The sequence below is a fragment of the Conger conger genome, chromosome 9, assembly GCF_963514075.1.
Source record: "Conger conger chromosome 9, fConCon1.1, whole genome shotgun sequence".
Taxonomy (NCBI): Eukaryota; Metazoa; Chordata; class Actinopteri; order Anguilliformes; family Congridae; genus Conger; species Conger conger.
Window position 1 is genome coordinate 15,381,202 of NC_083768.1, and position 23,065 is coordinate 15,404,266.

Consider the following 23,065-nt stretch of genomic DNA (forward strand, 5'->3'; position numbering starts at 1 on the left):
TGACTTCTGAGATACTGAGACTGTCCAAGTAGGAAGTCAAATGATGGTGAGAGCTGCAAGCTATGACCAACTGTGGTGATGCTTAATGGTAATGATGCGTTTAACCACCCGGACAATGGGTGAGGATGTTTAGGTCTACATATTTAAAGGCAGTTTAATCCGCCAGAGAGAAAAGTAAGTGAGGGAAGAAAGTGTAAAGGGAGATGTCAGATGTCATTGGCCAATAGGTAGAGAGAGATGACACTGGCCAATGGGCAGAGACAGATGAGGCTGGCCAATGGGTGAGGGGGAGGGAGGTCACCTGACGGGAAGAAGCCGTGCTGCTCCTGGAACAGCTGCATGACGAAGGCTCGACGCTGGTCCAGCGTGCGACGCAGGGAGGAGAAGGACACTTTGTCAAACTCCAGCTCCCCCAGGATGTCCTCTGAGTCCGTGCCTGCGGAGAGAGGACAGGGGTGAGGGGTGAGGGGGGAGGGAGAGAGGACAGGGGTGAGAGGTGAGGGAGAGAGGATAGGGGTGAGGGGTGAGGGGTGAGGGGGGAGGGAGAGAGGATAGGGGTGAGGGGTGAGGGGGGAGGGAGAGGACAGGGGTGAGGGGGGGAGGGGGAGGGAGAGAGGACAGGGGTGAGGGGGGGAGGGGGAGGAAGAGAGGATAGGGAGAGAGGATAGGGGTGAGGGGTGAGGGAGAGAGGATAGGGGAGAGAGGATAGGGGTGAGGGGGGAGGGGGGAGGGGGGAGGGAGAGAGGATAGGGGTGAGGGGGGAGGGAGAGAGGATTGGGGTGAGAGGATAGGGGTGAGGGGGGAGGGAGAGAGGATAGGGGTGAGGGAGAGAGGACAGGGGTGAGGGGGAAGGAGAGAGGATAGGGGTGAGGGGTAGGAGGACAGGGTTGAGGGGGGAAGGAGAGAGGATAGGGGTGAGGGGGGAGGGAGAGAGGATAGGGGAGAGAGGACAGGGGGGAAGGGGGAGGGAGAGAGGACAGGGGTGAGGGGGGAGGGAGAGAGGACAGGGGTGAGGGGGGAGGGAGAGAGGACAGGGGTGAGGGGACAGAAAGAAGAGTGGCGGGCGGGGTCGTACCTGCCCTGTCGAAGGTGAAGATGTCCCCCTCACACTTGGCGGCGCTCTTGGGCGTGTTGGGCTCCGAGCTGCAGCTGGAGCGGCGCCTGCTCTTCCTCTTCGGGGAGATGGGGTCGTCGGTGGAGGAGTCCAGGTCTGGGGAAGGGTCAGGGTTCAGTCAGGCAGCCCGTCTATTCACCGTTACTCTGTACAGCACGTCAGTCACACTGCCACACGGGCCTCAGTGTGGAACATTTCCAACGGGAATGAAAACATTTGAGTGGAAGAAAATGTCGGGAAAAATGCAATGAAATTCCCCCCAACTCCTCAAAAGGAAATTGAGCACTGGGAAATTGTGGTATACCCAGAAGAGGTCAAAAGAGACACTGAATACACGGCAGGGGTCTCAAACTACAGGCCCGAAGGCCACCACAGTGGTTTCCTTTCAGTCAGCAGACAATTTAGGCCTTTTAAACAAGGCGTGCGGCTTATATTATATTATATTAAGCACAATAATCAAACACACACCAGCATATACCGTCCCTGCAGAATTTGTGTTTGAGACCCATGATATAGGGGGAGGGGGTGAAAGCTTCTAAGACAGGATCATCAACTCTGGACCTCAAATCCAAATCCAGCCCTGGTTTTCTTTTCTCCCGGGTAATTAGTGCTACTGATGCACATTATATTTATTGGAATGTGTTCTGAGGGCAGAATTAGATGTAGATGTGATTGGTTCCATCAGGCGCCCAATCATGAAAGCGAGGAGGTGGGATCATTTGGAATAGGAAGTGCAAGCCTGATCTCCATTAAGACCTAGATTATGTTGGGTCAAAAGTCATCACTGAAATTAAAAGCAATGAACAAAATGATAGAACAAGAGAAGCTGAAAAATATAATCTGTTATTATATATAAAATATAATTTTAAAAGTTAGTAAAACAAAGAGAAAAGGAAAGGAACCTGAACGCCTCGGTCTCCTGCATCAGAGACCATCAAGCAAACCACCACACTGTGGAAACCACGAGTCTGTTGTCCAGGCATGTTGAATAGTGACTCTACCTCTACCTGAGTGCCTGACAGAACCAATCACATCTAATGCTGCCCTCAGAACACATTCCAATACATAGAACTCCTATATGTGCTACCGATTGGCTGGACTGTCTTCACACCTGACTCCCAAATATAAAGGGATGATGGGGAAAAACAGCCATTCTCTGCCCTCTTGGACGAAGAGTGAGTTGCTGATCCCTGTCTGAAGGGCTACTGGGACCCCATTTACACTTGGTCGTTTCATGTGATTTGCATCTATAGTATCAGGAAATGATTTAACCACATTGCATGTACACTTGGTAGTCAGATGCATTTCCGGTTAGGCAGATTGAAACCTGATCGATATTTTGCACGTAAAATGCAAAACCCAGACAACCCACTCCCTGCCTTGTTCCGCCTCTCGGAAAGCAAACATGGTAGCCGCTACAAAAATATAAAATTTGTATGGCATATTTCAGTTTCTTAAAAATGACATTTGCATTTTAATGAGGATAATCACTGTCTGGATATTTAAGTCGCAACCAAGTGTAAACGGGGTCTGTATGACTGGAGTCCTACAATGGACAATAATGCTCATCAGAGTTATTCATGGTTCAGAGGCAGTAAAAGGTGGATTCATAAGCAGACTCTCAGCTCAGCATAACTCACTTCATTTTTAATGTTGTGCAGGACCGTACAGGGCTGGTATAAAAAGTGACAGTACAGTGGCATTAACGCACTCCATTCCCCTCCATCCAGCCCCATCGGGTAATCTGAGATCATGTTCTCTCTCCTCATCTCATTGCTGGAGTCATTCACTTTCTAGGTCAGCTGGCCCATATTTCTTCTCTACTTCCTTATCCCATCTCCCTCCCTGTTCCTTCCCTCCCTCCCTCCCTCTCTCACCGGTGGAGTTCTTCCTCTTCTTGCGGTAGCTGCCCAGGATGGCGCGGGGCGAGGTGGCCAGGCTCTGCAGGGTGGGGGACGGAAGCACCTCTTCCGGACGAAACTCCGGCAACTCCGCAAAGCGCTCCTCAAAGTACATTCCGGAAAGGACCCTGGAACAGGAGCGCCAGACAGTGAATCCCTCCGTTTCGAGTCAGTGAGACTCAGTCCCTCTGTTGAGTCAGTGAGACTCAGTCCCTCTGTTGAGAGTCAGTGAGACTCAGTCCCTCTGTTGAGAGTCAGTGAGACTGAGTCCCTCTGTTGAGAGTCAGTGAGACTGAGTCCCTCTGTTGAGAGTCAGTGAGACTGAGTCCCTCTGTTGAGAGTCAGTGAGACTGAGTCCCTCTGTTGAGAGTCAGTGAGACGGAGTCCCTCTGTTGAGAGTCAGTGAGACGGAGTCCCTCTGTTGAGAGTCAGCGAGACTCAGTCCCTCTGTTGAGTCAGCGAGACTCAGTCCCTCTGTTGAGAGTCAGTGAGACTCAGTCCCTCTGTTGAGAGTCAGCGAGACTCAGTCCCTCTGTTGAGAGTCAGTGAGACTCAGTCCCTCTGTTGAGTCAGTGAGACTCAGTCCCTCTGTTGAGAGTCAGTGAGACTCAGTCCCTCTGTTGAGAGTCAGTGAGACTCAGTCCCTGTTGAGAGTCAGTGAGACTCAGTCCCTGTGTTGAGTCAGTGAGACTCAGTCCCTCTGTTGAGTCAGTGAGACTCAGTCCCTCTGTTGAGTCAGTGAGACTCAGTCCCTCTGTTGAGTCAGTGAGACTCAGTCCCTCTGTTGAGAGTCAGTGAGACTCAGTCCCTCTGTTGAGAGTCAGTGAGACTCAGTCCCTCTGTTGAGAGTCAGTGAGACTCAGTCCCTCTGTTTAGAGTCAGTGAGACTCAGTCCCTCTGTTGAGAGTCAGTGAGACTCAGTCCCTGTTGAGAGTCAGTGAGACTCAGTCCCTGTGTTGAGTCAGTGAGACTCAGTCTCTCTGTTAAGAGTCAGTGAGACTCAGTCCCTCTGTTGAGTCAGTGAGACTCAGTCCCTCTGTTGAGTCAGTGAGACTCAGTCCCTCTGTTGAGTCAGTGAGACTCAGTCCCTCTGTTGAGTCAGTGAGACTCAGTCCCTCTGTTGAGTCAGTGAGACTCAGTCCCTCTGTTGAGAGTCAGTGAGACTCAGTCCCTCTGTTGAGAGTCAGTGAGACTCAGCCCCTCTGTTGAGAGTCAGTGAGACTCAGCCCCTCTGTTGAGAGTCAGTGAGACTCAGCCCCTCTGTTGAGAGTCAGTGAGACTCAGTCCCTCTCTTGAGAGTCAGTGGGACTCAGTCCCTCTGTTGAGAGTCAGTGAGACTCAGTCCCTCTGTTGAGTCAGTGAGACTCAGTCCCTCTGTTGAGTCAGTGAGACTCAGTCCCTCTGTTGAGAGTCAGTGAGACTCAGTCCCTCTGTTGAGAGTCAGTGAGACTCAGTCCCTCTGTTGAGAGTCAGTGAGACTCAGTCCCTCTGTTGAGAGTCAGTGAGACTCAGTCCCTCTGTTGAGAGTCAGTGAGACTCAGTCCCTCTGATGAGTCAGTGAGACTCAGTCCCTCTGTTGAGAGTCAGTGAGACTCAGTCCCTCTGATGAGTCAGTGAGACTCAGTCCCTCTGATGAGTCAGTGAGACTCAGTCCCTCTGTTGAGAGTCAGTGAGACTCAGTCCCTATGTTTAGAGTCAGTGGCGTCTGCCAAATGCCAATAATGTAATGTAATGTAATGTTTAGAGTCAGTGAGACTCAGTCCCTCTGTTTAGAGTCAGTGAGACTCAGTCCCTCTGTTGAGAGTCAGTGAGACTCAGTCCCTCTGTTGAGAGTCAGTGAGACTCAGTCCCTCTGTTGAGAGTCAGTGAGACTCAGTCCCTGTGTTGAGTCAGTGAGACTCAGTCCCTCTGTTGAGAGTCAGTGAGACTCAGTCCCTCTGTTGAGAGTCAGTGAGACTCAGTCCCTATGTTTAGAGTCAGTGGCGTCTGCCAAATGCCAATAATGTAATGTAATGTAATGTTGAGAGTTAGTGAGACTCAGTCCCTCCGTTTACACAAACTGACTCTTATCTATATATTTGATAGTTTACTGATGTGAATACATTTCTTTCTGATCAGATTCTGGTTTGCCAATGGCTCTGCATGTCTGTCACTCACTTGTCCGCTGAGTCAAAAGTCCTCTTGAGTGGAGGGGGGCGGGACTTGGCCTTCTTTTGCAGGTGGGCATCCTTGTCGTTCTGCGGGGGTGCCAGAGGGGTGTCCGGCCCAGAAGATGGGGCCAAGGGTGAGGAGGGGAGGGAATCCTTGCACACAAACGAAAGAGAGAGGAAGATGTATACCTTAATGCCCACCGTTTCTCATAAATGTGTGAGCCTGAATGGGGGCATTATGTTGCATTCACATGGATCACGGTCGATGGTAAACGGCAAAACGGATGTCATTATAATGGATGAGAGCACCGCAGTAAAATTTGATTAGGACAATAAAGAACTCCATGTCCATGGCTGTCCAGATGGCACTGCCATTGAAGTTAACTTTTTTTTACTGTTATATTCAATTTAATTCCAATCAGGACGTGACACAACACGATAAAACAACACAAAATTGTCCCCTGCTTAGTCTAATCAACTTTAAGACACTTTGGATAAAAGTGTCAGCTACATAACAGATTATCAGCTAAATGACATTGCGCTGTGCCGGTGAGTGGTTCTGGCCTACCTCGTTGGCACCTCCGTCCTTGCTGCGACTGCTGGGGCGGTCTGCATCGCTGTGGCCCTCGGGACGTCCCGCCGAAGGGCCCTCCTCGCCGGGGCCCCCACACTCTTCCGGCTCAAACGAGAAACGGCCCCCACGGGCAGCCTCCTTCTCCCGCTCCCGCTCCCTCTCCCTCTCTCTCTCCTTCTCCCTCCCCCGCCCACCTGCTTCGTAGCTGCCCACAGGGATGCTGGCTACCGTGGCTTTTACTTTCTGAGGGGCCCTCGCTGAGACCGAGGGCAGCTTGGGGGCGTCCTGTGCGGCGCCTGCTCAAAAAAAAAAAAAAAGACAGCACAGCCGTGAGGAGAGCTGCAACCGCAGGAGCAAACAGGAGAGATGGTCTAAAAACAGGAAGACACAGCGAAGACTATTTAAACCCAAAGAGCCTGCAGCTTCTCTAAAGGCAGGCGTACAGTATATGACTAGCGGGCCCCTGACTGTTATTGGGACCAAATCGTTAGGCCTTAACCTCGCTACTCGCTATGTATGAGATACCATTCCGCACCGATCAGACTTTTTTGGGAGCCCATAAACCAAAAAACCAAAAAAAAACAGGCACTGTCGGCTTGAATTGTCTTGCAAGCATCGACACATTGACCAATCAGAAGGTGCTTGCATTTGTGACATTTTTCAGATCTGGTTGGGAGGCCGTATAGTCGGAAAAACCAGCCCTGAGAAACATAAAAACAGTGAAAATCAATCAAATGAAATGTACGTCAGCCCATACCCATGTGCGAGGGCAGTGTGGGGCTCCTGGGCTGCAGTGGCCCCGCCACACCATTGGGGGCCGCCACTGAGGCTCCGGGGGGCCTGGCTGAGGCCAGTCCCTCCCCCTGCCTGTCCGTCTGGGAATGTGTGGGAGGTTCTGCCAGAGGCTCCGCCTGCACGTGGGCGGGCCTGTCCGTCAGTCTGTCCGTCTGCGGGTGCTTGGGCAGGATGTGCGGGGGGGAGGGCGAGGAGCCCGCGTACGCCCCGCCAGGGGGCACCGTCGTCACGGAGACCACCCCCGCTGCCAGGGTGACGCTGGGCGGAGGGTAAATGGCAGTGACTATCTGCCCCCCGACTCCTGAGGAGGTGAGCGGGGGGCAGTTGGGAGACTGTGCTGGAGCCAGGAGGGGTGGCTGGCCTGGGGGGAAAAGAGAGGAGAATGACATTAGCACTCCTATACTGGATTACTAGGGGTGACTATGCCTACAGTGGTTTCGTATTTCATTTGACATTTTGCCTCTGTGGCAAGAATTCCCCTGGTCGGGAAATAGTACTTGCTAGGTTCCGACAGTAGGGGGCAGCCACGTTGCATTTTGGCTTGTAACAGGCCGAGTAGTCATTTGTAGCAATTACTCACAATACATAGTGGCTTAGGTTTGTTTTCACACAACCACCACCAGAGGGCAAATGTGAGCACTCTACTCCATCGTGATGGGAACCGCATCTTTTGGCTCCGCTCAATGTATTAAATACAATTACATTGTTTATACTATAACATTAGCTATAATTATAATGTAATTACTAAGGCTTTGAAACACATTAAATGAGTAACGCTCGCTCTTTCACACTGCATCACTAAGGGGGAAGACTATGCCTGTAACACTCACTCTTTCACACTGCGTCACTAAGGGGGAAGACTATGCCTGTAACACTCACTCTCACACACCCGGTCACTAAGGGGGAAGACTATGCCTGTAACACTCACTCTTTCACACCCGGTCACTAAGGGGGAAGACTATGCCTGTAACACTCACTCTCACACACCCGGTCACTAAGGGGGAAGACTATGCCTGTAACACTCACTCTTTCACACTGCGTCACTAAGGGGGAAGACTATGCCTGTAACACTCACTCTTTCACACCCGGTCACTAAGGGGGAAGACTATGCCTGTAACACTCACTCTTTCACACTGCGTCACTAAGGGGGAAGACTATGCCTGTAACACTCACTCTTTCACACCCGGTCACTAAGGGGGAAGACGACCCACTGGATACCTTTTGTTTATCACACCAGTGGTGACTCTTACAGTAAACTGACCTGCTATGAGGGGCTGTACCAAGGTCTGGCCCGCTGGGGCGATTGCCGTGAAACCCAGAGTTGCCAGGGGCGACGGCATGTACGCCGGGGCAGGAGGGGGCTGCACTGGCTGAGGGGAGGACCCGGTCACCGTGGAGACCAGCGGCAGCGGGGTGGGGACTCCAGGGGTGGACTGAACATATGTGATCCTATGAAGAGGAGGAGGAGGAGGAACACAATTTAATAAATAGCATTCAACGGCGATACTAATGCTAGAAACACATTGGCGTTCAGCAGTGGTGTCACTACAGCGCTGGGGAGTGGTGGGGGTGCATTGTGATGTCAGACTCTGTTCCCTGGCAACAGTACCTTGTGGGTGGGGGTGGAAGTAGCACCGTCTGTGAAGGGGCGGGGCCTGAAGCCATCACTGTCGCTGTCGCCACGGACACAGGGAAGGGGCTCCCAGCATGCACGGCACCCCCGGTGGGCAGCTGGGATTGGACCATTGGCATGGGCGCAATCTGGATGATCTGAGCAGGAGACGTGAGGCGCGTCAAATCACAGAGAGCACAGATTCTGTTCAAAGTTCCACACCACGAAGCTTCCAGTCTACCAATACGGCAAATATAATCATGACTTAACAAGTACTTAACCACATTTAACCATTGTCCTTTCGCTGGCTTTTGGCCATATCGGCGCCTCCTTTCATTCTTCCAGTGGCTAAGCCCTGTGTGAACTGAGCTGGGAAATTGCTGCCGTTTTTGTCACGTTGGGACTGGGCCCAGGGAGCAAGCTGCCAGGGATACCAGACAGCGACGGCAATCACAAAGCTCAAAAAAATATTTGATACTTCCTCGGCAACTGAGAGATCAAATCACAACATTTATATTTGGCTACTGTTTAGCAGTCTCTGAGATCAGATTACGACAGTGAGAGACCTCTTGTATATCATGGACCATTTACTAAGCCTTTTACGATGATTTTCAAGCGCACATATGACATTTGTTGTACGTTTCTGTATATTAATGTATATTAATTCATGATTGCAGCCAAGCAATAATTAAAGCTGGGTGTTTGTCACAAAAAATATTTTGAAAATAATTTATATATTAATAAATATTAACCAATAAATGAACCAACATCTCATGCGAAGCTGTGGGGAAATGACAAGTGTTTGAAGCTTCAAAAACTTGTTGTTGCTAGTAAAATATGTGTAGGCTGAATGCATTGATATGCTGCTTTCAATCACTTTTGTCCATCACAGAAAGACATGCTTTTTGCCTTTTAACAGAAGATTGTTAGAAACAGAGCATGCTTAACCGGCATTGCTAAAATAATAAAAACAGGGTTTTGCGTTTGTATCAGTTATCCGCCAAAGCAATCACGGAAAATAAACAGGGAAAGAGTTCCGTGACAAACAACCAGCCATACAAATAATTGCGCTTCTGGGAGAAATAAAATTCCGTTCCCATTCTTTCCTGGCAAAAGTCAACCTCATTGCAATGTTACATCTCGACAATGGCGGCCACAGCTGGAATATGTACACATTTCTTCATGCCCTGGATACGCGTTTACATGGCAGCCAATACAAGGAATATGCCACAATATTCAATATTATATAAAAAAGCTATTTAATGTGTTTTAACTGCGCCGTTTAAGATCTCCCTCTTTCACGAAATGTGAAAGGCAGTCCCGTTGGCAGATTGCGCAGTCTTCGTAAATAAGACGTTAATTTCAGGCAGACTGCGACCGCACCGATGCCCTCGTCGGGCTGCATTTCGAGCGGCGAGTTTCATGTACGCGAATGTGTTTTTTATGTCAGAATGATGTATCAAAGAGTGTGGTTATCTAAGTTTATTGTAAGCGGTCCCCTTTGTCCCATTAAAAAGAGTCTCTGAAGGGCTCCATAGCGAAGTGCCCGCATTAGCTTAAACAACAATCTGTCAGAAGACAAACGAGCAGGCTGTGCCAGAGAGAGTAAAAGGCAGCCTTGCCTGGTGCCGTGACAATGATACACCACGGCAATTAAGCTCCAGCAGCAGCAGAGCAGCCCGGGGGTGAGAGGTGAGCAGCGGAGATGCCTCCTTCAGAAGGTCAGAACTGTAGACGCCTACCTTGCTCCCCGGCTGAGCGCCATTTTGGACCGGGAGAGCAGGGGCCACCTGCTGAGGGGGGGCGGAACCGGCTCTCACAGTCGCCATGGGAACCAGCATCTTGCCTTGTAACACTGGAGACTGTGCGTGACCTGTAGGGAAAGAGAGGGGGGGGGGGGGGGTCCTCAATAAGCAGATTCTCCAACTTCATTCATTTTTATTCAGAAAACAAGACAATTAATGGTGCTTTCACCAACCTCTTAAAGCTATTAAAAGTCCAAGTGAAACTAGGATTCATAATTAAGGCTGGGTGTTTTGTCACGGATGTCACAGATTCTACGATTTTATCCTTTTTTGTGGGCAGTCCCGTGACTTTCCACATTTTTTGTGCTTTCTGTGACTTTTTGGATTAGAATTCAACCTTAATATAGCGTTATTATAGGCATACACATTTTAACTATATTTTCTGGGAGACGCTGGGAGAAACAAAGTGCAACAACATTTCTGGATTCTGGAATGCGCTGGGATCCGTCCTTGTCCATTCATATATTTGACAGCCCCGCTGACACAGCGCTCCTTCCTGCCTTTCAGTGACAGTCCCTCACCAAACCAAATATGTTGGATGCCGAAACAAAACTTTTAGCACCATTTCTAACAGCATGCTGTCAAAGTCAAAACATCACGCTCTTTCTTTCCACGACGGACCCAATTATGCACCAGCACTATCAATGCATTTTAATCATAGGCCATTCGTTCTGAGCAGCCGGTTACCGCCTGTTGATTTTTTAAAACTTCACTGTTACAGCAGTTCTGCAAGCTAAATAAAGCGTTTAACTTTTATTAATTCAGATGTATTCATTTAACACACTTTTAAAAAAGTTTTTCTGGGTTTCTGTGATTTTCAACAACTCTTCACACAATATTTTCTGTGACAAATACCCAACCTTGATCATAATCACATGAACATACAGGTGTGCATGTGCATGTGAATGTGAGAGTGAATGTGGGAGTGGGTGTGACTGGGGTGTGCACAGGGGAGGTGGGGAGAGAGAGAAGCGAGAGTGTTGTAGCAGGCCGTGGCTTTTGGTTATCCTGCCAGCAGTGTGAATGGCTCTGGCTTCTCCACCCTAGCTCCCCAGTCGGAAGACTCATCTCTTCACACTGTACCTCAACTCCTCTGCAGGAGTCCCCTAACCTACTGCCACTTGTCTGTCACCTATCTTTACCCCCTTGCATTTCATACCTTAATCTAGGACTTCTTAATTTGTATTTGTCTCGGTACTGTAGTTCCTAAAGTTATAGTTGTCTTGGTATGGTAGTTACAAACTTGGCCTGTCTACCTTGTGTACTGGACATGTTTCTGGTATTACAACCAATCATATATGATTGTTTTGTACGTTGCTTTGGATAAAAGCGTCTGCAAAATAAAATGTAATGTAACGGGTTTGAGTGCTGAAGCCCGAACCTCCCTCACGCCCCGCTCACCTCTGGCTCCGGGGCTGACCACTCCCACGGCCGCTGGACTGGTGGCATACGCTATTCCTGGCCCAACCCCCGACTGCTTTCCATTGGCCAAGGAGACGTGAGTGGGAGGAGCTGTGGGCAGGGTGAAGATACTGGTTGGCTGCAGGGGCTGCTGAGGGGAGGGGCTCTTGGAGTGAGTGGTGGCGTGGAGGGTGGGCAGGATGTACTGGACCTGCGTGATGGCCTTGCCACCGCACGGAGACGCCAGCGGGGAGCCGGGGAGGAACTGGGACTGCAGGAGGGGGAGGGGCACGGGGCCGTTGCTATGGCCGGAGGGCGTGGCCGGAAGCGGCTGGGGCGTGGGCTGAGGAGGGGTTATGAGCTGAACAGTGGGCGGAGCCGGGAAGACCAGGTTGGTGACCAGCCCGCCGTTGCCGACGGCGCCTACGCTTACAGGGCAGGGGGAGGTGGAGGAGTAGTACCCACCCCCTCTGGCCGCCCCTCCTCCTCCTGCTCCAATCAGGAGCTGGGCCTGCGGGTGCTGCGGCTGGAGGGCAAGCTTCGTATCCGGGGCGACGGGGCTGAGTGGCGGCCCGCCCTCGCGGGGCTTGCTGGCGATGGGGATGGGGGTGCTCAGCACAGGACGGACCACATTGGTCACCATGGTGGAGGCCATCCGGCCCACACCCAGCATGGGGGACAGGCCCAGGGGGGTCAGAGGGGCGGGGCCTGGGGCAGAGCTGGCCAATAGGGACTGGCTGGAAGCGGGGAGTGAAGGGGCGGGGGTTGACCCTCCACCTTCGGCTCCGGCTCCGTCCCTGCCACCCCCTCCCTCCCCTCCTGCTCCTCCTCTGCCCTCGTTCCCTCTCCGCCGTCGGCTCTCCGAGGCCCCTCCTCCTCTGCTCTCGGGGTAGGAGGAGAGAGAGGTGCTCCCCCCCAGAGAGGAGGAGAAGGAGACTGAGGGGGAGGAGGCAGAGGAGGAATGGATCCCTGGAGCAAAGGAGCGCTGTAGAAGAGAAGTTGAGAAAAGTTTAAATCATATAGACCGTATTATGAAAAACACACATACACAAGTCACAGCCCTTACATTTATCAAGAATTTACTAAATACATTCCCCATAAAATATATATATTTTAAACCCAAAAAAAAAGCATTCCTAATTTCTCCCCAAATATACCCCTACCTAGCTCAATGTTCATGACGGAGAGAATTTGACATAAAATTTTTGAGATCATGATATTATGAACATACCTAATAATGTGCTGAGTATATGAGGTATTTAAGACTTCTTTTTTTTAGACGTATTAAGTCTTCTGCTACTGTAGCCTATCCACTTAGAAGTTTGACGCGTTGTGCGTTCAGAGATGATTTTCTGCATACCACTGTTGTAATGAGTGGTTATTTGTGTTACTGTCACATTCCTGTCAGCTTCAACCTGGCCCTTTTCCTCTGACCTCTCTTATTAACAAGGCGTTTCTGCCCACAGAACTGCTGCTCACTCAATGTTTTTTGTTTTACGCACCATTCTCTGCAAACTAGAGACTGCTGTGCATGAAAATCCCAGGAGATCAGTAGTTTCTGAGATACTCAAACCACCACGTCTGGCACCAACAATCATTCCACAGATTAGATCATATTTCCTGCCAATTCTGACATTCGGTCTGAAAGACAGCTGAACCTCTTGACCACGTCTGCATGCTTTTATGCATCTAGTTGCTGCCACATGATTGGTGGATTAAATATTTGCATTAAAAGCTGGTGTACCTAATAAAGTGATCACTGAGTGCACATGTGACAGACACATATTGAAATGAGATTAAAAGGTTTGAAGCGAATGGTGGCACCTTTCCATCAGCCTCGTCAGCAGAGATGTTCTCACTGTCGCTGTCGGTGACTCTCTCCTTACACTTCAGGTCAATGGAGCTGCCAGGGTAGGAGTCATCTGTGGGGTACAAAGACAACCAAGACTTTGGCTGTGTCTCAAATGGCTCACTTCTCCTTAATCCTCATCTAGTGAACGCCCATATACGTATAAACGCCCACATAAAAATGTCTATGACTTTCTTAACTTTTTTCTTAACTTTTTCTCAAGTCCTGCGATTCTCGTAGCATGTAGTGACTATCGCAGCTAACAAAACCTTACGGAGAGAATTCATTTTCTAATTCCATACTATATTTGCGATTCAAAAATTTCTGGGAAAGATTAATGAGAATTTGAAACTTCATAATTACAGTCGCATTAAAAATGCGGAACCGGAAGTACCGGAAGAGTGTGGGCTGCACAGAACACTGAACTCTATGATACAGACGCAACGTGTCTGTGCCCTTCCCGCATCCCGCAGTCAGACGTACTCACGAGCCGGGTGCAAAAACTTCAACACAGAGCAATGAGGCGCACATTCGTGACATCACAGGGGTGCCAGGACCGCGGACCCACCGATGACATCATCGTCGCCCTCTTCCTCGCAGATCACCATGCGCTCCTCGTCGCTGGTCATGTCCTCGCTCACCCCGCGCTGGGGCTGGGAGTAGGGCGGGGCGCGTGCCGAGCCTTGGGCCCCTCTGTCCCGGCACATCTAAGACAGGGATGAGCGTCAGAACACAGGGAAAGACCGCGAGGAATATGGGGAGCGCTGATCGGTTGGGTCAGCTCACCAGCTCTTCCAGGGCCGGCGCGGTCCCCCGCTCCCGCTCCCTCTTCTCCAGGGTGTGCACGGCACTCTGGGAAAAGGCTCGCGGGCGGGTCAGCTGGGTCATGGGTCCCGCCCCTGCGCTCTGCTCGGCCACGCCCGACGGACCGGGCCCCGCCCCCTTCAGCTCCACCCCCAGAGGGGCGAGCGGAGAATCTGTTGGGTGAAAGGAGAGGGGAAAAGTGAGGTGGGAGACACTCTCTCACACTCTCACACACTCTCACACTCACACACACACACACACACACACACACACACACACAGTATAACAGAGAGGCACAGCCACCTTCCCTCACCAGTGGTTTCAGACATACTCCTCTCCCTCACGTCTTTGCCTCCGGGCATTCCCCTGCCTTCAGGGACGGATTTCTTCCTGTCTTTGTTGCACCATTTCCAGTCCGGGTGTGCCTTAAAGTGAGCCTCCTTAACCTGAGAGAGGAGGGGAGGACACGGAGGGAGCCAGAAGAGAGGGCATCAGCATGGGCACCGGACCAGCCACAGCCAGCACTGTCCTTCTATAAATAGCTAATCAATTCGATTACCCGCCTCGGCCTTTCATTCATAATTCGCTTTTCAATTGCTCCATTAAATTATGTTTCGTTATGAATACATTTAATGTAATCTCGCAGCAGTTTATAAGCGCATTCGTTTTTCTAGGCGAGGCACCCGATGGGAGGTGAAAAGGAGATCTTGAGCGACGGGATTGGGTGGAGGCACCCAATGGGAGGTGAAAAGGAGATCTTGAGCGACGGGACTGGGTGGGGAAACGCACCTGGAAGGCGAAGTCGTGGTACTTCTGCTTCTCCTTCTGCCCCAGAGCGTACCACCACTCCCCCAGGATCTTGCTGACGGTGCGGTTGTCCTGGTTGGGGTGCCTCTGGTGCACCAGGGTCCGGTGGCGTTTGCTGAAGATCATGAACGCGTTCATGGGCCGCCGGATGTGGTCCTTCTCCCTCTGGGGAAAGAGAGGGGGAGAGAGTGAGCGACGGAAAGAGAGGGAGAGAGTGATGGAAAGAGAGGGAGAGAGCGATGGAAAGAGAGAGCGATGGAAAGAGAGGGAGAGAGCGACAGAAAGAGAGGGAGAGAGTGATGGAAAGAGAGGGAGAGAGCGACAGAAAGAGAGGGAGAGAGCGACAGAAAGAGAGGGAGAGAGTGATGGAAAGAGAGGAAGAGAGCGATGGAAAGAGAGGGAGATGGAAAGAGAGTGAGGGACAGGATGAGGGTAGGAGGACAGAGGCGGCGTTAAGCAGACTCCATCAGTGTCAGTGACCTGAGGGTGCCTGGCGCAGAAGCACAGCCAATAAGAGAGAAGATGCCAGCCACGCTCAGACGGGCGCGTACCTTCCCAGGGCTGTTCTTGTCGTCCTTTGGAAGAGCACTGAGGGACTGAGTGCGCCTTTTCCCAGGTGATGCTGACAGGACAGCGTCAGGGACCACGCCCGAAAAAAACCTGCCATGGGAAAGGGGGTGGGATACGGTTTAATCTGCACCGCTAGCGAGCTGCACAATGAGAAAATCAAAACTGTATTGTCATCAACGATAAGTTATGCATTCACACGATCGGCTGATTAAATATTTGCATTAGCAAGCTGGTGTACAGGTCTACCTAATAAAGTGATTACTGAGTGTAAAGTGCTATTAAACAGGAGGTCGATACATCGCAATGGTACAGAAGTGGATATTGACTGGAGCAGGCTGTGCAGGGCCAGCAGGCTGAGTAGTTACACCAGCAGTACAGACGCTCACAGTACAGACACGCCAGCAGTACAGACACGCTCACAGTACAGACACACCAGCAGTACAGACACGCTCACAGTACAGACACGCCAGCAGTACAGACACGCTCACAGTACAGACACACCAGCAGTACAGACACGCTCGCAGTACAGACACGCTTGCAGTACAGACATGCCAGCAGTACAGACATGCCAGCAGTACACGCTCACAGTAGACACACCAGCAGTACAGACACGCTCGCAGTACAGACACGCCAGCAGTACAGACATGCTCACAGTACAGACACACCAGCAGTACAGACACGCTCGCAGTAGACACACCAGCAGTACAGACACGCTCACAGTACAGACACACCAGCAGTACAGACACGCTCGCAGTAGACACACCAGCAGTACAGACATGCTCACAGTACAGACACACCAGCAGTACAGACATGCTCACAGTACAGACAAGCTCACAGGCAACCTCCTATTCCCAAGCTTTAGCAGCTTTAGCATTGTTCACAGCAGTGTTTTCAGTTCAAATGCTTACGGGTCATCCACATCGCTCTCTGTCTCGCTGTCTCCCCTCTGTCTCTGCGCTTCCCTCTCCCTCTCCCTCTCTCTCTCCCGCTCCGGAGGGGGGGACGTCTTCGTGGTGGCGGGTGGGCGAGACGGGGATGCCCTCTCCACGTGTGGGGAGCCGGTGCGCCCGTCGGTCACCGGTGCCGTTATACACTGCGGCTCTGACGCATTGGTAAAAGAGATGTTGGTGAAAGAGACTACTGCAATCACAGACTGACATTTCATTTTTCAGTTACAACTGTCAGAGTAACACCAATAACAACATCTTAACACTCATTTGGATGTGACAGGATTTTAGCTCTTTCTTACACTGGAGAATCTCGGTGACAGGGAACATTAAAGTAATAATTTCTGATTATTAGAGGTATCACTGCATGCAGACCTTGTAACGAATGTAATGAAGTCATTCAGTGTTTTCTGTTTAGTAGATGTTGTTGTCCTTAACACCTCACAGGGGTGCATGACACATAATGTGCATATAACACAAAACGCTCAAAATAATTCTTAAAATACTTCAAATGTGCTCTTACTGCGAGACTGTGCTGATCCTACCTTTGCTCTGATTGGTTGTATGAGCCTGATCTACAGGCTGTTGTCCATCAGTTGGCTGGGCAGATGATTCTGATTGACTCGGTGCCAGAAAAGGGACCAATGAGTGCCAAGGAAACACAGGCACTGACCGGGGCTCCACATTCGTCCACACTGGAGAAAGAAGGAGGAAGATTTTAACACAAATACGGCACTGTACGAAATTACATCTTTCTTTTACAAAACAAGTGGAATTACAATCATTTAAACAAAGCATTGTCACCTTGCTCATGTGAACTGTATAATCACACATAATTTACATTATCCAATGGGGCAGAAATAAGTGTTCTTAGTTGATAATAGGCTAGTTTCAACTTGCTGCAGCAATACACAGTATAAATTAAGCCAGTTCTTAACGATGGTATGCAGGACTCAAGTTTCTCTTCAATAACTGATCATGGCTTTAGTCTGCGACTGTCTAGCTTTATGAGCTAATGGTTGAGGACACTCCACTGGGGTCTGCCTTTTAAATCTTGTAGGAGTACACTTTACCACAAGTAAAGTTTTGTTGTTGAAATAAGACATGTCATTGCCAACCCAAGGGCAGTTTTTATAAAAGAAAAAAATAATTTCCATTCCTTTTGTCAAGTTTTAAAACAAATGGTCCGACTACAAACACAAGACATCATGGCAGTCGGTGCTCATCAATGGCCGTTTGTTAGTTTAATGCACACGTGTGCTCTTGTGTCTGGCTATTGTATGTTTATGAAGGATCTGCACCACGACCCATTTACAACAAATTAGGCTAACATTTGTTCCTGGTGTAAACAGAGAACTCGCGTTAAAATTAATCAGTTTTTCGGATTACTTGCTTTCGGAATCACATAACCAACTATATAGTACTAGCTACACTATCATATATCATATCAACTGTGTTATGTTACTTTTGCCCATCACTATTAATGGATCACCAGTTAGGCCTACTGGAATTAAACAAGACACATTCGTAATCCTTTTATGACAGTTGGCTAAGAAAAATGTTACACACGCATGCAGTAAGATAGCGCAAAATGAGCAAACCTGAAACTCGTCGAGTTAAGGCAGACAGTATCATGTAAATACATTAATCGCACGTGTGCTAAATGTAATGGAATATATGAGTGGTTGATGGATAATAAGTAGCTAGATTATCACGACTCGTATAGATAGGATGATATTATACTGACCGAACATACTCAAGCCTCGCGGGGGATGCTGATGACTTTCCGCCGAAAACATTCTTAATTTATCAACACTCCGAAGAGCCTAGTTACACAGTAAACGTATAAATTAATGTCATCCTTAATAAGACTGGCATTTTAAGTCCTTATAGATGCATGAAAAATAATTAAATCCAGGTCTGACAGTGTTCAAAAGCAGTCAGTCTAGGCTACGCTGGGCACGTGTTCTCCGATTCTCGATCAAGTTCCTGGATTCAGTCATGCTAATCAAGCAAGCCAAACCAAGAATACGGAACAAGCAAATTGCCTTTATTAGGTGGAAAAGAAGTTTCGATCCATAGCATGCGAAATGAACCTATCAACATACGTAGGTATTAAATAATGCAAATTTACTAGAGGTTAGCCAACTAGCTGGTCAAACATTAACATTTCGAGACCTTTACTACGATGTTACACTTGTAACTGAGGTAATGTCACAGTAGCGAAGAGCACTTAGCATTCGAGACTTTACAGTTTAAGAGTAGTCTTCATTTGAGTAATTCTGACACTGTAACCGAGAGAATAATCGCTTCGATATTATCACAGTATAGATGGATAACACTGAAATGCATTAATATGAGCGGACTTGGCAAGCACTGACTAGGCCTCTTTCACATCCTCGTCTTTGCATAGCTAGTACTTCCAGACAGTAGTCACACTGCAAGTGACGGGAGATTCTCATCAGTTTCTTTCGCGAAGTTGACAGGGCAGTACATTTTTCCGTATCAACCAGGAGTTACACAGTGATACATCTTCACAGACCATAGTCGGCTAACGTTAAATACACAAAGTTTTATTTTTATTTAAATATCTAAATTATATAATGTAGCTATAGACAGGTCAGCTTCATCGACTTTGAAGTTAAGCAGCCACCGTACCATACGATGCACATAGAATTCATGACGCTGAATAGCCAACTTTTATTGGTTATGTATATTTCTTCCATCTTTAGTTTTGTAGTGTCTAGCTCGCAATGTTTCAGAATCTCTCATATGTCAGCTATCTAATGCAGTAACTTGCGCTAGGCCTTTAGTTTTACTCATACAACCCCGCTTTTATCCAGCAAATGAGACCTTACTACGCCAGAATTGCATTAAGATTAACGAGGACACAAACAAATGTACCAACTGGATGACAAAACAGATAACCTCAAAGGCTCTGAACTGCAGGAGACAATGCGCAATTGCACATGGTGCAGATTCAGTGATAAGATCTATGAAACATTGGCTTAATTGTCAAGTGTTTCAGCGCACTTAGCCCTGGTTATGGGTATGCACTTTGTTGTACGTCGCTCTGGATAAGAGCGTCTGCCAAATGCCAATAATGTAATATAATGTAATGTAGATCTAAGCGACTGATAGTTAGGGCCAGTGTATGCTGTCTGCACGTTATTCAATGTCACTGCTGTTCTAAACGACACGCACAACCTGCAATCCTGTCAGGCTTTGGTCAGACACTCATCCGCTCTTGGAAAACATTACGGCGGTCTCAAATTGCAGACTTTAGTCCTACGCACTGTGGACTAGTTGGTGCGTAAATCAAGCGCGGAAGTTAACGGTAATGTGATCAAGTGTGTCCCAAACTCATGCACAAAAACTGGCAAGTTCACATCTAATTCACTAGTTCTCTAGTGGGGGACCGAAAATTCAAGGCGGCTTCGGGCACATTTTCCGTTCCCTGTAGTCATTGCGTTTTCAGAGCCCACAGCAAAGAAGAAATTGGAATTTTAAATATGCAATCAACTACAAAGGAATGTAAGGAATATATTTTATGTTCTTGCATTCCAAATAGTTGACTTGTTGGTGCACTCATAAGAACACGAGTGCGCAAGTACACGAGAGTGCAATTTCAGACACATCCTACGTCTCTCATTCGATCTATCTCTACCCAAAACAAGACTGTCCATTTTCTGTAGTCTCGTCCAAAACAAAAGCCACATTCCGCCCCATACCTGGCTCTGACGCTCATCGTCTCTTTGATTGGTAGTAGGACTGTCAATCACATGTACATTTTACAATGTATAACGCATTCGACTGTGATTGGACCAGATTAATCACGCGCATGCAGTGGTCAATCCACTTTGTGAAAAAAAATACTTGTATGTGCACTGGGCCTCATTTTTTTAGTACATTTTAATCCAGTGCAGCCGTGTTTCAGGCATTTAATATAATTATGGTTAATATTGTCATCTTTCATTCACAGATCGAAATGGATTTGAGAGAAAGCCAGTAAAATAAATTAAAGAAACACTGAAATAAGTTAAAAGCACAGCCTCCCCCCAAATGCCTGAAGTGCAACAATGGTTCTAACCACACGAGGGCACTATAAGTGATATAGATTAATACAATTGTACCTCAGGCAAATCAGCTTTGAAGATCACCAGAGGCTAGGTAGGTTTCAGCATTTTCAGACAAGAAGAGCACAAAAGAAAACACCCCAAGCATGTCAAAGCATATTTTAAACATTTTATGCTTTTAAAGAAATGAAAGTCTTTGATATATATATATATATATTTTTTTTTTAGTTATTCCTTTACGTTTTGTTGTCAACTTGAATTTTTTATTATCTGAATTCACTACTTGCACTGCCAGGCATGTAATATTTTCCAAAGTGACCTACTGTCCTTTTTTTATATCGTACAGTGTGATTTTCCCTGTTATATCATATATTATGGGGCAGTTTCACAGCCTAGTCTTAATGGGGATTCTTGAGATTCTTCATACAAAACCCAGTTTAGTCCAGGACTAAGATTAATCTGTGTCCATAAAATCGGTCCTAGATTTATCCAACATTCCCTACAGCATAGCCACCATTTGTAAGTTTTGGCAGTTTTGAAATGCTACACCCATCAAACCGGCAGTCATTTGATCAGTGGCTCATGTTGCCTTCAGGGTCATTTCACCTCCATCTTTATTAAATATCTATGTGTGAGACCAAAGCAATCGATTACCCGCCACTGAAATACTGCAGGGCCGTTAAGCAGCTCATCTTGTGGACTGATTTTAGGTGTAGCGCACCCCTCCGTGCGTTATGGACCTGTGACTATGCCAGTGTTGCTGCCATCCTGACAGGAGATGTGACTGGCCATGATCTCTACCCACACTGGGCCTCAGTCCTGCGTCTCGCCATGCAACAGCTACCCCTCCGGTCCGGTCAAACGGGCGCTTGCAGTCTGTCTGCAGCAGCTGCATGTGGAGGGCTCTGCTCTGACTGACACAATGACTGCACAGCTCAACTGGTGAACTCCAGAGTGAAGTGGCTAGCAGCGTGTTACTGAGAGTGCACACTTGTCTCAGGGGAGAGTGCACACTTGTCTCAGGGGAGAGTGCACACTTGTCTCAGGGGAGAGTGCACACTTGTCTCAGGGGCGAGTGCACACTTGTCTCAGGGGAGAGTGCACACTTGTCTCAGGGGAGAGTGCACACTTGTCTCAGGGGAGAGTGCACACTTGTCTCAGCGGAGAGTGCACACTTGTCTCAGCGGAGAGTGCACACTTGTCTCAGGGGAGAGTGCACACTTGTCTCAGGGGAGAGTGCACACTTGTCTCAGCGGAGAGTGCACACTTGTCTCAGGGGAGAGTGCACACTTGTCTCAGCGGAGAGTGCACACTTGTCTCAGGGGAGAGTGCACACTTGTCTCAGGGGAGAGTGCACACTTGTCTCAGGGGAGAGTGCACACTTGTCTCAGGGGAGAGTGCACACTTGTCTCAGGGGAGAGTGCACACTTGTCTGATGGAATCAGAGAAAATCCTATATATTGTCTCATTTAGGAAACAAGAAACATGGGATAAAAATGGCATAGTGTCTTTTTTTTGGTGAACAATTTTGATTCAGACTCTAAACAAATTGTGCCATATTCAAACATAATGAAGACAATATGCTGCAGGTGACTTCCTATTTGAAGTTTCTTGCCAACCATTTGTGGTCAAAAATAAGCAAACTAAGAAGTGTCAAAACTATAAAAACAGAACACACTGAGAGGAACGTATAAGGCTTTTCATTTACAGTTCCTTTGTGCTTCAGTTATGCCTGCATGCAATTCCAAAGGTATTAAACAGTCACACATTGTGGCTCGATTAATCCAACTACTTGTGATGAATGCCATACTATATGGCTTATACAAGGGAAAACGGCCATTCATTTCTGCTGACAAGTACAAAGTCCACTAATCGCAAAATAAAAAGGGACAGAAAGAGCACAGATGAACACGTTTATCTTTCTGAATGTTGCTGTAGGTCTCAACTAGGCCTTACAATGCCACACAAATTAATATTTTATTCCAGCAGGGAAAGACTTTTAACACTGCAAGTACATAACCTCATACACACACACACGCCTGCCCGCCCGCCCGCCCGCGCGCAGAGTTAATTTACGGAATGTATCCGTCAACACCCATCACCCTGCACTATTTTAAAAAAAGGAAAATGGAGGAGAGGTGCCGTGTTCTTACCACGCACAATAACAAATGAGGCTTAACCCCTTTTATCATTTTCCTACTCAATTATTCACCTCAAAACCAACAGACCTGCACGCAGAGCGGGCGCACAAGAGCAGAAAAGTGCAGCGGGCTTATGTAAGAGCGCACTCGTCTGAGAAATGCGTAAGAGCTTACACCCTCCGCCCCCACAGAGCTGAGAAAGTGACGCACTCAGGATCAGCGCAGCCCCGTTTCCATTAGACAGTCCAGCGGCGAGGCCACTGGTTTACTTGAACGTGGCTAAATGTGCGCCAGTCCCAGTGCAGTCGCCCATAAAGCACAGCCAGGCCAAACCACGCCGGTCACAGTTAGTACGTTCTCGTCATTGGCTCTGACCGCAACATAAAGTCTGGTGTTTGTGCATGTGATTTTAAAATAGACCTCCACAAACGGCAGACATTAGCTGAAACCACAGGGCAGGAGCTGAGTTGTGACTGCAGGAATTTCCCCAGACCAGCTGCTGATTTGAAAAAACTTTTC

General features: G+C 48.5%; 1 protein-coding gene across 2 annotated transcripts in view; it reads right to left on the minus strand.

The window, feature by feature from the left end:
* LOC133136492 (protein capicua homolog) overlaps nucleotides 1-23,065 on the minus strand; it is a 56,937-nt gene that overhangs the window by 2,327 nt on the left and 31,545 nt on the right. Inside the window, exons 3-20 of one of the 2 annotated variants that reach the window (XM_061254031.1) lie at nucleotides 16,875-17,024; nucleotides 16,291-16,483; nucleotides 15,364-15,472; nucleotides 14,795-14,977; nucleotides 14,319-14,451; nucleotides 13,988-14,178; nucleotides 13,770-13,908; nucleotides 13,177-13,274; nucleotides 11,353-12,337; nucleotides 9,889-10,019; nucleotides 8,144-8,304; nucleotides 7,796-7,983; nucleotides 6,497-6,895; nucleotides 5,734-6,035; nucleotides 5,173-5,318; nucleotides 2,992-3,143; nucleotides 1,076-1,210; nucleotides 302-436 (exon numbers count right to left, since the gene is read on the minus strand). In XM_061254031.1, the coding sequence (XP_061110015.1) occupies nucleotides 302-436; nucleotides 1,076-1,210; nucleotides 2,992-3,143; nucleotides 5,173-5,318; nucleotides 5,734-6,035; nucleotides 6,497-6,895; nucleotides 7,796-7,983; nucleotides 8,144-8,304; nucleotides 9,889-10,019; nucleotides 11,353-12,337; nucleotides 13,177-13,274; nucleotides 13,770-13,908; nucleotides 13,988-14,178; nucleotides 14,319-14,451; nucleotides 14,795-14,977; nucleotides 15,364-15,472; nucleotides 16,291-16,483; nucleotides 16,875-17,024 (3,930 nt within the window). Of the gene's footprint in view, nucleotides 1-301; nucleotides 437-1,075; nucleotides 1,211-2,991; nucleotides 3,144-5,172; nucleotides 5,319-5,733; nucleotides 6,036-6,496; nucleotides 6,896-7,795; nucleotides 7,984-8,143; nucleotides 8,305-9,768; nucleotides 10,020-11,352; nucleotides 12,338-13,176; nucleotides 13,275-13,769; nucleotides 13,909-13,987; nucleotides 14,179-14,318; nucleotides 14,452-14,794; nucleotides 14,978-15,363; nucleotides 15,473-16,290; nucleotides 16,484-16,874; nucleotides 17,025-23,065 lie in introns of both variants that reach the window. The other variant, XM_061254030.1, reaches the window with a different exon arrangement.